This window comes from Apodemus sylvaticus, chromosome 18, assembly GCF_947179515.1.
Source record: "Apodemus sylvaticus chromosome 18, mApoSyl1.1, whole genome shotgun sequence".
NCBI lineage: Eukaryota > Metazoa > Chordata > Mammalia > Rodentia > Muridae > Apodemus > Apodemus sylvaticus.
This window is the reverse complement of record NC_067489.1, coordinates 11,535,341-11,550,756: the sequence shown is the minus strand read 5'-3', so window position 1 is coordinate 11,550,756 and position 15,416 is coordinate 11,535,341. Positions and strand designations below refer to the sequence as shown.

Sequence of the window (15,416 nt, the reverse complement as noted above, 5' to 3'; positions counted from 1 at the left end):
TTCTAGAGGGCATTATGTCACAGCAATGAGAAAAACAACTAAGATACTGACTGTCTTGTTGACTCAGTGTCTCCACTAGTCTTCAGCATAGACTTTCACTGTCCTCAGCCATCCTCAGTCCCATCAGACAGCAGAGGCTGTTAGGAGGTTAGCCATGTTCACCTGGCTGATCACCCTCATGATCGTGTTGTCTTGCCATCTCATTATTGTGAATGGGAGCTCTGTCTTTTTGCCACTACCTAGCATGACCTTGTCCTGAACATGTCATTGCTTAGTAAGTGATCTGAACATTTATTTTCTCTTGGGTAGCTTTTCTAAGACTTCCACTCTTGTTTAAACACTTGTGAACCTCTCTTGGTCTATCAACCTTGAAAGTTTTAGGATTTTTCTTCTTACTACAAGATTCAGTAGGTTTTGGCCTCATGTATTTATGCATCTGAGATGGTGGGTGTCATTAGTATTTCTACTGTAGGTGACCATTAATTTACCTCCATGAATGGACTAATTTGGAGTCACAGAAACTATGTTCCATCATATCTGAGATGGCAAGGATAAGGTCCTACAAATAACTGGAAATAAAATGACCTAGGTGCTGGGGCTAGAGTCAAAGGTGCTAGATTTCAACCCAGCATGCTGTGTTTGGGCACTTTTCATGTCCCTGAAAGGTACATGTGAGTGTCCCCATAAAAACATCATTCTTAGGGTGAGTATAGAAAGGAAAGTGGACAGTCTACTTGTTTAGTAAATAGTCTTATAGGTTGTTGCATTACATGTTCTGACCATTTTGAAAAAATGGTTATCAATCTGTGAGAATGAAAAAGTCACTGCAGGAACCTCAATGGCTTTGGAATATGGTAGGACATCTGAAATTTTATGTTAAGAACAATAGAAAAGGAAAGTACAACTGGGATAGCTGTCCTGTCAAGCCCCAGCAGACTAGAACTTTTGGCCGAGTCTACCTCATCGCTGTATGTTTTTTAGGAAAACTAATACCCATGGTTTCTACTATAGCTCAGACCTGGACTAACACAGCTTTTCTCTTTCAGTCATCTCCTGTGGAAGCCTGTCCTTTCCCCCAAATGGCAACAAGATAGGGACGCTCACTATGTATGGAGCCACTGCTATCTTTACCTGCAATACCGGCTACACACTTGTGGGCTCCCACGTCCGGGAGTGCTTGGCCAATGGTCTCTGGAGCGGATCTGAAACAAGGTGTCTGGGTAAGCTACTCGTAAGTTCCCATGTGGTGTAATTCAATTAAACCTTGTCAACGGATCAGAGTATGGGATGCATGGGGCTTCTGGTTCTTAAGTCTCTGGCAGCCTTGCTGAATCTGGCCAGTGGCATAGCTACCTTCCTCTTTCTAACTCTCAGTGTCTGGAAGTCTAAGAAATAAATGATGGTCATGTCTTATGTCCTCTGGCATATAATCTGTCTTGTAGAGAGGATACAGAAATGGCTTCATGGTTAAGAGTGCTTATTGCCCTTACAGAGGACCCAGGTTCAGTTCCCAGAACTTAAGTCATTGGTAGCTCACAATGACCTATAGCTCCTGCTCCATGGGATTTCTTCTTATTGCTAAAGACACTGAACTCACATCCATACACACACAGAGACACACATATACATCTAATTAAATGTAAAAATAAAATCTTTAAATTAAAAAGTCTATCTCATAGAGGACTGAGGCTACATGGTACTCAAAAATCTTCACAAACTTAGCAAACAGAAATAGAAATTTCCAAATAGTTATACACATTTTTACATTTTCAACAGCTTAAAATCCCATCAGGGAACTGAAGTGTTAGTCATCAAACCTAGGAAGTACTGTGGGCTGTTTAAAGTTGCATGTTTCTGTAATATCGTGGCTTTGCTTTTCTAATGTTATTCTTGGATAATTTTAAAGACTGGAGGATGGTGTTTCTCTGCATAAATGTGGATAAAGTTTTGCAGTTCAGATATGCCAGTATCTCAAAGTTGCTCCAACTGATGTCTTCATTGCCACTTTCAGTGTCATTCGGATCTATAGCATTTTATCAGTACCCTACCTATCTCCAGTATCCCAGCTCCTTCCATCTGCCAAGCCTTCTATTACCGCTCTCCACCACCTTATCCCTTCAGTACCACTCCCTCCATTGCCCAACTTCTCTCCAGTGCCACACCTCTCTCTAGTACCCTACCTCCTTCTTCACTCTAACCTCTAGTATCCCAACGATGTCATCATCTCATCTCTGTTCATTATCCTACCCTCCCAGTACCCACCTCCCTCCATTACCTCATCCATCCACCTTCCCATCTCTCCATTATCCCACCTATGTCTGCCATCCCATCTTTCTCCATACACTAACCTTCCAGTACCCCCACCTCCCTTCACTAATCTTTGGGGTACCATCTCCCTCTATCATCTTATCCTTCTATCACTCCATCTCCCTTTATCATCCCTCTTCCTCTATCATCTCAATTCCTCAGTATCCTATCTACCTCTACTACTCCACTTTCCTCCATCATTCCACACCTCTATCACCCCATCCCCTTCCATCACCACACCCCTTCTAGTACCCAGCCCTTCTCTATTACCCCTGCCTTTTTCAATGATTTCCTTTTCCATTGTCTTATCTTTCTCTAGCATCCTCCTATATTCTAGTATCTGTCTTAGCCCTAGTCTTCCAGGACCTTATCTATGTTTTCCTGAGTGTTCATAAGGACTTGGTGGCCATTGTAAAGCCCTCTGCACATGGCAGCCTTGGTAGGGACAATGTCTTTTCTTTCTACTTCAGTGGAATTTAGCACCAAAGGGCATGGGGTGAGTGATCTAAAACACACATCTGCTTTGGCCTGGTAGGTCAGTATGTAGGTTAGGCTGCATGGGAAACTTGGGAAAATTAAATGATTTAGTTTCTAAATCTGTTAAGGCTAAGGATTACCTTATGTCCCATTAGTCCCAAATAAACCTCTAGTTATTCTGTTATCCATCTATCCAAGCTTAAGACTCTAATCCCACAGGTTGAAACACTTGACCCATTGCTGGTCCCACATTGTCACCAGTGTGGTCTTGATAGGATGCAATCCATCTTGAAAACTTTCAGACTGACTTCTGATTCTAGGAGAAATTTAAACTGGACATAAGATGAGAGGGAAACCTTCAGGTTATAAAGAAGAAAATTTGAGTGGTGAGAAGTTGGATGGACTTGTGAAAAAGTAATGATAATCAGAGAAGCAGATCATTTAACAGGGAGATGAATAGCCAGGAAAGGGCTAAGATGGCAAATAGCTACTGCATGTCTGGCTAAATAATGGGCAGTAAATTTAGTGTAAAGATTTTTCAACTGAGCAAATATAGTTTCACAGTGACCATTGAAACTTGACTGTTAAGATTCATAATCTGCTTAATATGGTAATGAGTGTATCCCTGTGCTGGAGTAACAGATTGCTTGTGGGTAGATCACATAGTGTAACCCAACAAGAATGTAGGCCCAGGGGAAAGCACAGCTAGCTATGCAGCCTGTGGATGAGCAGGGGAGAGCCTAGCTCAACTATTGCCAAGGTAGATGGTGGGATAGTCAAACAGATGGATCAATAAAGGCACGTGCTTAAGCCTGGCACAGATACTGTATATCTAACACCACAATTGCTGCAGTGTTCCAGAGCCCACATGCTAACTAGATGCCTAGATGCCTCATGAGAGATACTATCTGTGAATGTTGTCTTTATTGGTAACACAGGTATGGCACTCTGAAGCTTATTCAATCTTATTGAATTCGTATGCCAACACAAAGTAAGTGCATGTTACTTCTGTCACGGAAGAGAAACGTGTAGAGAAGTGAGGAGCTTGCCCATGGTCATGCTTCACTAATAACAAAAAACAGCCTTTAAATATAGGCTATATGGTTACAGACAGGGGCTCCTGATCAAATGCTACTCCACTGAGAATAAGTCCCTCCTCAAAGGGTGGTGTGCAAAGGGCAGCTGCCCTCTCCCACCAACATTGAGCCACAAGGAAACATTGACAGAGGACCTGGGTGTGACAAGAAGTGTAGGACCAATAATTTCTCCCTCCCAGGATACCACATGCCTCCACACCACAGAGCCAGTGACAACCTCTCCACATGCTTAGACCTCTCCACATGCTTAGATGTTCTTACTCACCAAGGAAGCAATTATTTTTCTTCCATGTCATGATTTGCACTTTAATATTCAAATCAGTGTCTCACCTGTTTCCTTGCTAGGGCCTTCTCAAGAGCACTCTGGTTTTCTTCCAAGATGAGTGACCTTGAGGGACCTATAGAACCAGCACTGTCCTATGGCAGATGACTTGATGGTCGCTTTGGAAAATGACTTTCAGAATCACTCATGCCATTTGGTGAAGATATCTTTTTAATTTAAATTAGTTTTGTATAATATATTCTAGTCATGGTTTCCCTTCCCCCACTTCCTAGTACCTCTCTACTTCCCCTCCCAACCATATCCACACCCTTTCTGTCTCTCTTAGAAAACAACTAGGCATTTAGAGAATAATAATAAAATAAGATAAAACAAAAATAAGCAAGGCAGAGTAAGACAAAACACCCAAACAAGGGAAACAAGGAAAAAGCACAAGAAACACATGTAGACTCAGACACACACATACACACACACACAGAAATCCCATAAAAGCACAAAACCAGAAGCTATGCTATATACACAAAGGGTCCATACGTGGGGGAAAGGCCCCAATAATACCATTGAGTTCATTTTACCATCTACTGCGGGGCATGTGCTCTATGCTTAAGGGTGGTTTGTTTCCCTTGTGAAACTCCATTGGAGAAAACTAAGTTTTCATTTGCAAGTGAGTATTAATTGGAGATAGCTCTGTGATAGGAATGGGGGCATATTTTGACTTGTCTTTCCAGCTCTAGGACCCCCAACTTATACAGACACATGCAGGCCCTGTGCATGCTGCCACAGTCTCTATAAGTTCCTATGTGCATCAGCCCTGCTGTGTTTAGAAGGCTTTGATTTCTTGGTATTAACAATCATGGCATTTTGGTGGAAGATATATTTTTCCCAAGAAATATTCATATTTTTAAATTCAGAAAACAATATATGTAATAACATGACCTCAAGTCAAAGAGAGATTATTGCTTGATAAAACAAAACAATAACCCTAAATTCTGTGGCTTTAAGGAAAAAAATCACTGCAATAAACAGAGCACAGGAAGTACCCAAAGCCAGGAGGAGAGGATCAGTTATTCCATAGGAAGCTGCAGGCAGCAGGTGTGTCCCCTGAATATGGTCAGTGACAGAGTGAAAGACAAGATCTTATAGGAGAAATCCATGATCTGGAGACAATAAACAGTGCTGAGAAACACAGATACTCCATTACCCACGCCCATGGCTGTTCTTCTATATTTTACACCTAGCTCAGTTCCACTGTCAAGATGCTCCACTCTCTCACTCCATTCTTTATGCACCTCAGTACTCCATACCCAGTATCTTAGTTGGGGTTACTATTGCTATGTTAGCATGCCATGATCATAGTTTGTAGAAAAAAGGGTTCATTCCAGTTTCCAGTCCCTTACCATAGTCCACTATGAGGGAGGTCAGGGCAAGAACCTGAAAGCAGGGTTGATGGAGAGAGCACTGAGGATTGAGTTTCCTGGCTTATTCTTTGTGGATTAAACAGTCTGTTTTCTTATATGTCCTGGGACCACCTCCCTAGAGGTAGCACCACCACTCATAGAGGCCTGGGTTCTCCTATATCAAGCACTTATTAAGAAAATACACTCAGGACATGCCTAGAGGTAAATCCTCTGAATCTCAGTTGAGAATCCCCTTTCCCAGATGAGTCTAGCATGTGGCAAGTTGTCATAAAATGAGCAAAACACACAGCTCCTTGATGCCAGCCAGTTCTGCAGAGAGCTCACATAGACATTGAGGATGGGTGTGTCCCTATGATATATCTGGTGACCTTAGTTTGTGAAGAATGTCTGGGAAACATTTTAGCATTATTTAGCCAGCAGATGTATTAGAAATAATAAATAAATAATTTTAGATATCTGAAATGGCATGGGATGAAAGATGCAATGAGCTGGTTTTGGTTAGTTTTTCTTATCTTTGCTAGTCATGGTAGGGTAGGTAGAGATGCCATGAAAGTTGTGTTATGAAGAATAAAACTAATTAAATTCATGTGCTCGGGATGGTGTGCTGGTGCTACCAATATGGTTAGTAACTGTAGACTCAGTATACTGGAAATTTAGGTTTCAGACTAAGTATAAAAGCCATCACCACAACAGATCAAGTTATCATGCCAGTTCTGTTTAGCATCATAACGGAGTCTCCTTTCAGAAGAGAACTGTCCACCTATGCGCTGTCCCAATGGCTTCTGTGGATCCAAACTGTATTGAGTCTCAGGCCATGTGATCCCCAGCACTATATAAGATACAGTGGTAGATGGTTAGTACAGGTTGTGGGTGGAAAGTCTCCTACCTATCTTGATGAGTACCCAGAAGAATATTTTGCTTTGCATGGTCTTTTCTGATTGTGGTGGAAGGGGTACTCTATCTTGCATTTGGTACTCTAGATGTGTCCAGTGATATCCACTAGCAAAGAATATCTCTGGTCATTGAATAGAAATGAGTTAGTATTTGAAAGGATGATTATACACTAGCCATGTCTTGTGGGATTTTCAATATAAAATCTGTATTTAAGGAGAGGTGGGGCAATTTTCTTGGCTCACAGGCAAGAATGGAATCTAATCCTATTCTGACCCGTCCAGCAGGTCCAGTTATTCCAGGGTCTCGAAGAGGCACTACCTGAGGGTCAAAAATGGGGGGGGGGAGAGAAAAGGGAAGTCAAGCACGCTAACAAAATCAGAGTCAGTCTGGGTTGTGTCAAGGCTTCATTTAAAGTCGGGGAGGTAAGTTTGTTTTAAGGCTTACAGAGAAGGAATTGACCTTCACACCAGACAAAGGAGGGAAGGGCAGAGACACCCTAGCGATGGAAGCAGGAAGCGAGGAGGTCATCCAGGTGAGGACACCTGGAGTTAACGCCAGCAGGAACATTCCGTGGTTAGGGCAGGAACATCTTGTGGTATTCTCGGGAATCTTCTCGCACAGATAGCTCCTGGGAAGTCTCTAGTTAATTGTTCTCATATTTTAGCAGCCACCACCTTAGGGCCGTGAGTAAGCATAAGTCCGAATAGCTCAGGATGGCTTCCCACACTATTCAAAGTATTTAATCTGAGTTCTGAGCCTGAAGCTCTGAGTAAGGCTGGCGTGTGTGTGTGTGTGTGTGTGTGTGTGTGTGTGTGTGTGTGTGTGCGTGCATCCTTGCAGATGAGTTCAATGTGAAGGCATGCACATATGTGTCATGGTAAGGCATCACATAAATTCCAAGAGCACATTGTGGCTTACCCCACTCCTGCACTGTGACTGGGCCTCTAGAATTCCTTAAGTTACTGAGGACTTGCTCTATGTTTCTGTCTGTAAGGCACAATGCTATATATCTATCTAGCCTGGATCATTAAGCTGCAAAGACACAGACCCGGTAACTCCCCTACCAGGTGCCTCCTAACCCATCAGGAAAGTTTTATGATCGCAGCATTCTCTTAATTATTTTCTTGTATTTATCTCCTTCGTGGTAATGTCCCTTGAACCCAACAGTGAGCACAAAAGCTAGAAGAAAGTGGTATGCTTATAATCTAAGGACCCTGTTATAAAAGGTGTTCAATTATCCCTTGATAGCATACTTATGGCATGTAGATTTTCCTAGCACAGAATGACCCCCTCAGGTTTCTCAGTGGGTTACCTCTTCAATCCTTGCTGTCAAAGATGCCCCTGATAAGCAACCCTATATAAAAACCTCAACTCTCCAGTCCAATTGATTGCTGTTTGAAGTAGGTTTGCATTTGTTGAACCTTAATGACTACAAAGACACAAATCCTATTGTGAGCATAATATGGTGACATTCACAAAGGCTGACATAGCTAGATCTCATCATTCAGAACTGTATTTTATGTGTTTTAGTTTTTTTTTTTTTTTGGTAGATTGAGGGGAATAAAATTGGAATATATTCTTCAGATATCTTATAGATTTTGAGAGATGTATGTAAAATATTTAATAAAATAGCCGAGAAAGATACTTGGTAACATTACAGGAAATGTGATTTTATTAGAAAAGAGGAATTTCTCCCCTCCTCCCTGAAGTTGTGTGCTTTCCCATATTTCTATGAATTATGCACACACAGCGTCCTTGGGAAGGTGACTAGTTCAGAGTCCTCTAACACAAATCCTCAAACGTTGCCCATGCATTCTTCTTGATAATTGGCAAAAGTACACTCTGTGCCAGAGGAGTTAGGCCCTTGGTCAGTGTCGCTACCAGAGGCACCCAGTGTAGCATAGCTTGTCAAGCCCCTGTCCTCCACAGGACTTCATGTTCTCAGGGGCCATGGCCTACATGTGGCAAAGAAAATTTGCTCAGCATCACCCCCTGCAAATTGTACTTAGAAGTAAAACAGACTCATGCATCAGTATTCTACAGTGTTCTTTTTAGTACGGATAGATACACAGATTTTAAAACGTCCATGGGTGTTTCGTGCCAGCACTGACTTTCGTGCCTTTCACGGATCTGATCCACTTGACATTTTATGGCTGCGTGTTCATGCTTAAGAAGGGTCTTCAAAATGGCTCCGGTGTCCACTGTCCATGTAAGCCTGGCTTAGCTCAAAGACGCTCACCACACAGGTTGCATCCCGTCACGCAGCCTGCAGTTCCGACTCTCCTGAGAGACAGGATATTTTTAATGCTCAGTATTCCGTCGTCAGCATAAAATCTGATAATCACTGGGGGCAAATACTAAGGTTGGTCATTTGGTTTGTAGATTTTCTAAAAATGGTTACAATTTAATCCTCACAGGAATGTTGAATATTCACAGTGACAGATACTGGCAGAGTGGAAGGGGAGCTGCAGGGAAGAAGGTCTCAGGGGAGAGAGTAGAGATGTACATTGCAAATACCTGTGTCCTCTTGTAGAGCAGAGGGGTTCACTCCTCACCTCCTTGTAAGATGTTCCCTTCTCCACGAGCGCTGCCCTTCAACACATGTAAGATTCTATGTAGTACACTTACAGGCAGGGGTTTCATGGAATCAGCACAACGTTGTTGTTTAATTTACATTTCCAACTCTTCACACTCCTTTCCAAAACCCCAGAGACTTATATTCACCTGTCCCTACACTGCTCATCACTCTGGGGACTTGGTACCAGGATCTCCGCAGATAAGAAAATCAGAATCCCCAAAGATAAAGTCCCATATATAAAGTGTGCAATGTTCACCCTTCGGTGTGTAGCATATAATTTGTTTTTGTGTGATTTAGCATTACCAGCCTTCCAATGTGTCTCCAGCATCCAAGGCTCTATGCGCCTCTGCATGCCTGTCTGTCCATGGGGTCTACAGTCAGTCTCTGGGTGCTATACATGACTCTACTTTATTCCTAGCACAGTAGCATTACCTGTGTGAGGTGAGGCATCCCCCTGGCATGATGATTTGAATTAGAATGTAAACCAGAGACTCAGATATTTGAATACTTGTTTCCCAGTTGGTGGCACTGGCTGGGGAGGCATAGAAGGTATAGCTTTGTTGGAGATGTGTCACTGGAGGTTGGCTTTGAGGGTTTAAAGACTCTTAGCAATCCCAATGAGCGTTCTTCCTGTTTTTGTTCAAAACAAAAAGCTCTTCTCTGTCCCCCATGCTGTGTCGGTTGCCTAGGGCCACATTTCCCTGACTTGACAAGACTCATATCCCTCCAAAACCCAAAACCCCTCCCCCCAAAAAACGCTTTCTTCTATAAGGTGTCATGTCATAATACCTTTGTCATGGGATTACATCCCAACAATACTATAAAAATTAACTACTATATGTGGTTATACTAGACTACTCAAAGAAACCATAGCCAACAATATGCTGAGGGTTGGAGGAACAGTCATCCCTCAAAATGGGGTAGCATCTATTTCCACATACAAACACATTTCTGAATAGGGCTCTAGATAGGCCTCAGGACAAAGTCTCACATCAATGTGGTGATGAGACCAACAACCTCTTTCTAGATGCATTTCCTTACTACTCAAATCCACGACAACAGTAAGGACTTTTAAAACTGACTCTCACAGTCAAAGGACAAACCAATATTACATTACAATGCCATCTTAAATTCAAAACAGGACTCAGAATGCATTTATTTCAAGTTTCACCTGAGGGAGATTTTTCTTCCTCAATTTTGTTTGACATATTATTGTTGATATTTGGGTTAAATCCTATAAATGGAATTGTTGTGGCTATTCTGTACATGTGAATAGAAATGAAAGCAAGCAGCTATTTCACATCAGGGATCACTAGTGTGATGGTCAATAACTGTCAACTGCACACAAGAATCACCTGGGAAAAGAGTCTTGGCCTGGCATGGTAGATCAGGTTCCCCCGTGGGCATGTCTAAGGATTGTCTTAATTATGTAAAACAATGTGCAAAATCCCAGTCCACTGTATACATGATATGGCCAGCAGTTAACTTCCTGCTAATTAGAACCCCCTATGGTGATAGGCTATGAGCTGGAATGCTGAACTAAAATAAACCTCCTCTAAGTTGCTTTGTGTGTGTGTGTGGTTTTTTGTTTCTGTTTTTGCTTTTTTTAATCCCAGTGACAGAAATGACACCAAGATATCTTGTCTACATTTATTCAAATTATGAATGTAAACTACCACATCATTCTATAGATTTTTCCTTCTATTTGGCACAGGACTGAAGTGCAGAGATTTGGAAGTATATCCTCTGTTGTCTTTAAGCAATTAGGCTCGTTCTGCAGAGAGTAGGGTAGCCAAATTGCATGTGTAATACCCTGGGAAATTTTCCTTGCAAATCTAGTACACCTTGCTACTTGCCTCCTAAGGGATACGTACCTGACCATATGACTTAAAGACATGTGCTACATCAATCTATTTACGAACTAAAAGCTTGGTGGAGACATGTAGAGTTTGAAAATGAGTGTTCCCAATCAACTTTGTCTTACTGAGATTTGGGGACTCAGAAGAGATGTACCCTCTTTAGCAACCATGGCTGGTTTTCAATGACCTCATTCAGAAGTGACCCTCAAATATCTTGGAACTATCTAAAACAGTGGTTCTCAAACTTCTTATCACTGTGATCATTTAATGCAGCTCCTCGCGGTGTGGTATTCCCCAATCATAAAATTATTTTGTTGCTTCTCCATAGCTGTAACTTGCTACTGTTATGAATCATAATATAAGTATCTGATAAGCAGGATATCTGATATATATGACTCTCAAAGGGTCCCATCAAGTCCCACAGGTTGAGAACCATTGATCTAGAATGATAGCGTGGATATTGAGAGACCCCCAACTCTATATTTTTAGACCCCTAGCAATTAGCCTAGCACTGAGTCACTGAGTAACTCGCCTTTCTGCCCTCAGCTTGAGACCATTGGCCTCAAGATTATCCTAAAGATAGCCCACCCTGTTCCAGGATCTAGTTCACCACCTTCTTGACACATCTGATAACTGGCCCAATGTTTAACTATACAATGCCCCAAGGATGTTTGCTCCAGATAATCTCTAACCTTCCTTAAGGCATAAACTATTGCCTAACTTCCTCATTCTGTACTTCCCTGCTCTGAGCATGATTTGTCCTCCACCCCTTGCCTTGTTATTTTTCCCCTTTAAATACCCCTGACTTCAGTTGTTCAGGGTCCCACAGTCCTCTACCCCTGTGTGGTGTATGACTGTGGACCCCAGAGCTCTGGAATAAAAAATTCTCTTGCTATTGCATCAAGACCATTTCTCAAGAGTGATTTGGGGGTTGCCTTCTGAGGCGTGGGGTGCTGGGGTGCCCTCGATTTTTTGGGGTCTAGTAATCTCTAAGGGTCTGACTATAATGTTGATATAGGTGACTAGAAACTAGGCATTGTATCCGTTACCTTAGAAGCAGCTACTACCCTGTGTGAAGTTGTGCTGTGACTCTTATGCTGCTTTCTCTGGTCCTTGTTGCTGGGGTTGGAGCAATGCCTCCACTGAGCATCATGAGAGCTCACTATGCTGCTGATAGTGCCTAGGATGACAGCTCTGCAACCAGTGTCCTTCCATTACACCATCAGCGATGGTCTCAGAGACAGGTCTGCCAACTACAAGGACATTTACTTATTTACTTTTACTTGAAAACCTGCTGATGGTAGTAAGTTTTCAAGTATAGAAAGTAATATGCATAGAGAAGCACCAACTAGGTCCAGATGGCCAGGAAACCTTCCAAATGATGGAGCTGGCAATCTAGTGTGGCCTTCTTGATCTTACCCCTCTTAGCTACTTATCTTCTTGCTGTGACAAAATAGCTTACAAAGGAACTGGAAAGTATCCTGTCCTGCGGGACCTAGTTATTCGGGGAGCCTAGGAGAACCCAGCCTGTAAGAGAGAAATGGTGGGAGGGAAACAGGGCGAGAACAAGCAGCATGAGTTTGTGTCAAGGTCTGTTTATTAATGGGAAGAAAGTCTAGTTTTAAGCACACCTTAAGAAAAGATAAGGAGGGGCTGAAGGAGAATGATTGATGGCACAGAAGAAAGGGAGGACATCTGGTGTGGATGCTGGCAACAAGCAGCTTGAGGCATCTTATGGCTTTTCTGGTATGCTGTTTCTTCTCTAACAGCCTCAGGTGTTTATCTAAGATAAGGACCAGTTGGTTCCCACAATCATCCTTGTAAAAGAGGCTTCTAACAAGGGGTCAGCAAAAGGGGATTGTCAAAGGGGGGGCTGTTGAAAGTCTGGTTTCCCACAGTTTGGTCTCCCACAGGAAAGAGGAAGGATTTACTTTGGCTCACAGTTTGAAGGTAGAGCACGTTATGGGAGGGAGCTTGAGGCAGCTGATCACATTGTACCTACAGTCAGAAAACAGAGAAAGATCAATGCTGGTTCTCAGCTTACTTTCTCCTTTGAAACTGTTCTGGGAACCTGCCCCATATAATCATACCTCCTTCATTTAGGATGGGTCCTCCTCCCTCAATTAACCCTCACAAACGAATCCAGGGATCTGTTATTATGGTGATTGTAAACCCCATCAGACTGATAATTTCTCATTGTACATTCTATTCTGTTTGTGCCATCTCTCACCTCTATGATGGCACTCCCTGGTCACAAGCTTGGTGATGAAGACAGGGAGAATGCTGTCTCAAGCAAAAATACCAATTGGTGTTCAAATTGCTTCAAAATGATGAAGCCCACTGGAGCATGACAATAATTGGGTGATATTTTTCTCAGTTCTGATGGTCTCTGGCTGTTCTGCTGGCGTGATTGCAGCCATAGAAAGCTTCACCTGCACATAGGTGTCCATGTCCACCTGTATGTGGCTCCTACACAGGCATTGTACTTGGGAAGGGAAAGTGTTGGTCTCTGTTGTTCTTGTCAATCCCAAACCTAGGTTTCTAGAGTAAGCTATGTTGTCCGTTCTTGTTCTATTGAGTTAAAAAACAACCCATTTCTATATATGGGGAAAGATATAAAAGACGCTGACAGTGTGTAACAAAATGAAAGGGGGGCAGAAAGGGCAGACAGAGAGAGGCCAGCTGGTAACAGGTCACAGCTGAGCAGAGAAAACCTGATTTGCCTTTCTACTCTCCCTGACCACAGAGTTGCTCCCTGCTTAGTCCTTCACCCCATGAGTTCAGCAAGAACTGCAGCCATCTAGTCCCTCCACCATGTCTTGCCAGTGTAGCACTAATGGGTACACTCTCATATCCTTTGGCTTCCTGGATGATAAGTGAGCTTGCTCCACCACAGATCCTATCACCTTCAATATGACTCTTCACTGAGCTTCAGTATACATCCTACTGATTATGAGACTTCTTTTTTCTACTAGTGGTTTTCACATGACTCAAATGAACATCTCTTAAACTAGACACATTTTATGATCTCTGTTCCTCCCTCTGAAATTTCATAAATAGTTATACAGATCCATTTCCCAGATGAAGCTGTTTCTTCTTCTTCTTCTTCTTCTTCTTCTTCTTCTTCTTCTTCTTCTTCTTCTTCTTCTTCTTCTTCTTCTTCTTCTTCTCCTCCTCCTCCTCCTCCTCCTCCTCCTCCTCCTCCTCTTCTTCCTCCTCTTCCTCCTCTTCCTCCTCTTCCTCCTCTTCCTCCTCTTCCTCCTCCTCCTCCTCTGTGCTGCCAGTAAGTTATGAAACCCATACCTATCTTTTAATTTTTATTCAAGAAGATAGATCACGTGCCATGCCAGTAAGAAACAAATAATAAGTAAACCAGGAACTATAAGTTGGGGGAATAGCTATAAATAATTGTAAATAATAAGGCTTCCCCAATTTGTTGAAAAAATGTATGAACATGCAGAAAAGAAAAATAATATAGACTAAAAGCACATATGTCTGAGTAGAAATTTCCAGTCAGTTATGAATCCATCTCTGTGACTAACTTGACAGTGGAGGTGAGTGAGTTGTGAATACCTTGGGCTCCTGCTGGCGCATTCCCTGATCAGTTTTCTGCTGTTTCTTGTATCTGTCCTCAGCGGGTCACTGTGGCTCTCCAGACCCCATTGTGAACGGTCATATCAGCGGCGATGGCTTCAGCTACAGAGACACAGTGGTCTACCAATGCAACCCTGGGTTCCGGCTCGTAGGCACCTCTGTGAGGATTTGCCTTCAGGACCACAAGTGGTCAGGGCAGACCCCTGTTTGTGTCCGTGAGTAGAGTTTGTGAAACTCTCCCTGAAGACTTTCCCTCAATTTTCTGTGTAGTTCAGTCAGTGTTCAAACATGTTTCCCCTCTGAGTCAAGGGAAGGAGTGATCTTTCCCTCTCACTGTCCTGTGAGAGTACAAGCCTGCCATGCTAGCTTTCCCTTTCCAGCATCGTCTATACTGTCCCCCTAGATGCTAAATTCTCTCATCAATTCACTAAAAAGCATTTTGTGACTGATGTCATTTGGTCACATATAGGACATTCAGGATGAGAAACTGTGACAATTAGAGCAGGGTACAGTCACTCCCTTGCCATATATTACCTGATATTGGGGTTTCATGTAGAATAAAGAATTTCACAAGTGGGTTCTTCATGTATTCAAAAGAGATGTTTATGCGCTGTGCCTCTAAACATCTCAAAACCCACAGCTTCCAAGGTGAACACTGCATGTTTATAGAAATTTCCCCTTCTCAATGCAAGCTTCCTGTCAAGCCACATCCTCATACTGTCTTCACTCCCTCATGAATTAAGCAGACATCTCTCAGTTGTAGCCGTGCTGTCTCCCATAGTGCTCTGAAAATACAAAGTCTAAAAGGTAGCTTAGAAGGAAGACCACACTGACAAGATACATGAGGAGGAAAATGTCCATTTGTGGGGCCGTAGCATGCTCCTTTGAGAGCATCTGTGACAGGCCCTGCCT

At 42.6% G+C, this 15,416-nt stretch overlaps 1 protein-coding gene across 1 annotated transcript in view; it reads left to right on the top strand.

Annotated features, from left to right (window-relative positions):
* The window catches only part of Csmd1 (CUB and Sushi multiple domains 1), a 1,354,421-nt gene that overhangs the window by 1,297,764 nt on the left and 41,241 nt on the right, over positions 1-15,416 (top strand). Inside the window, exons 52-53 of the mRNA XM_052162855.1 lie at positions 1,047-1,220; positions 14,546-14,719. Of these exons, the coding sequence (XP_052018815.1) occupies positions 1,047-1,220; positions 14,546-14,719 (348 nt within the window). The remainder of the gene's footprint in view (positions 1-1,046; positions 1,221-14,545; positions 14,720-15,416) is intronic.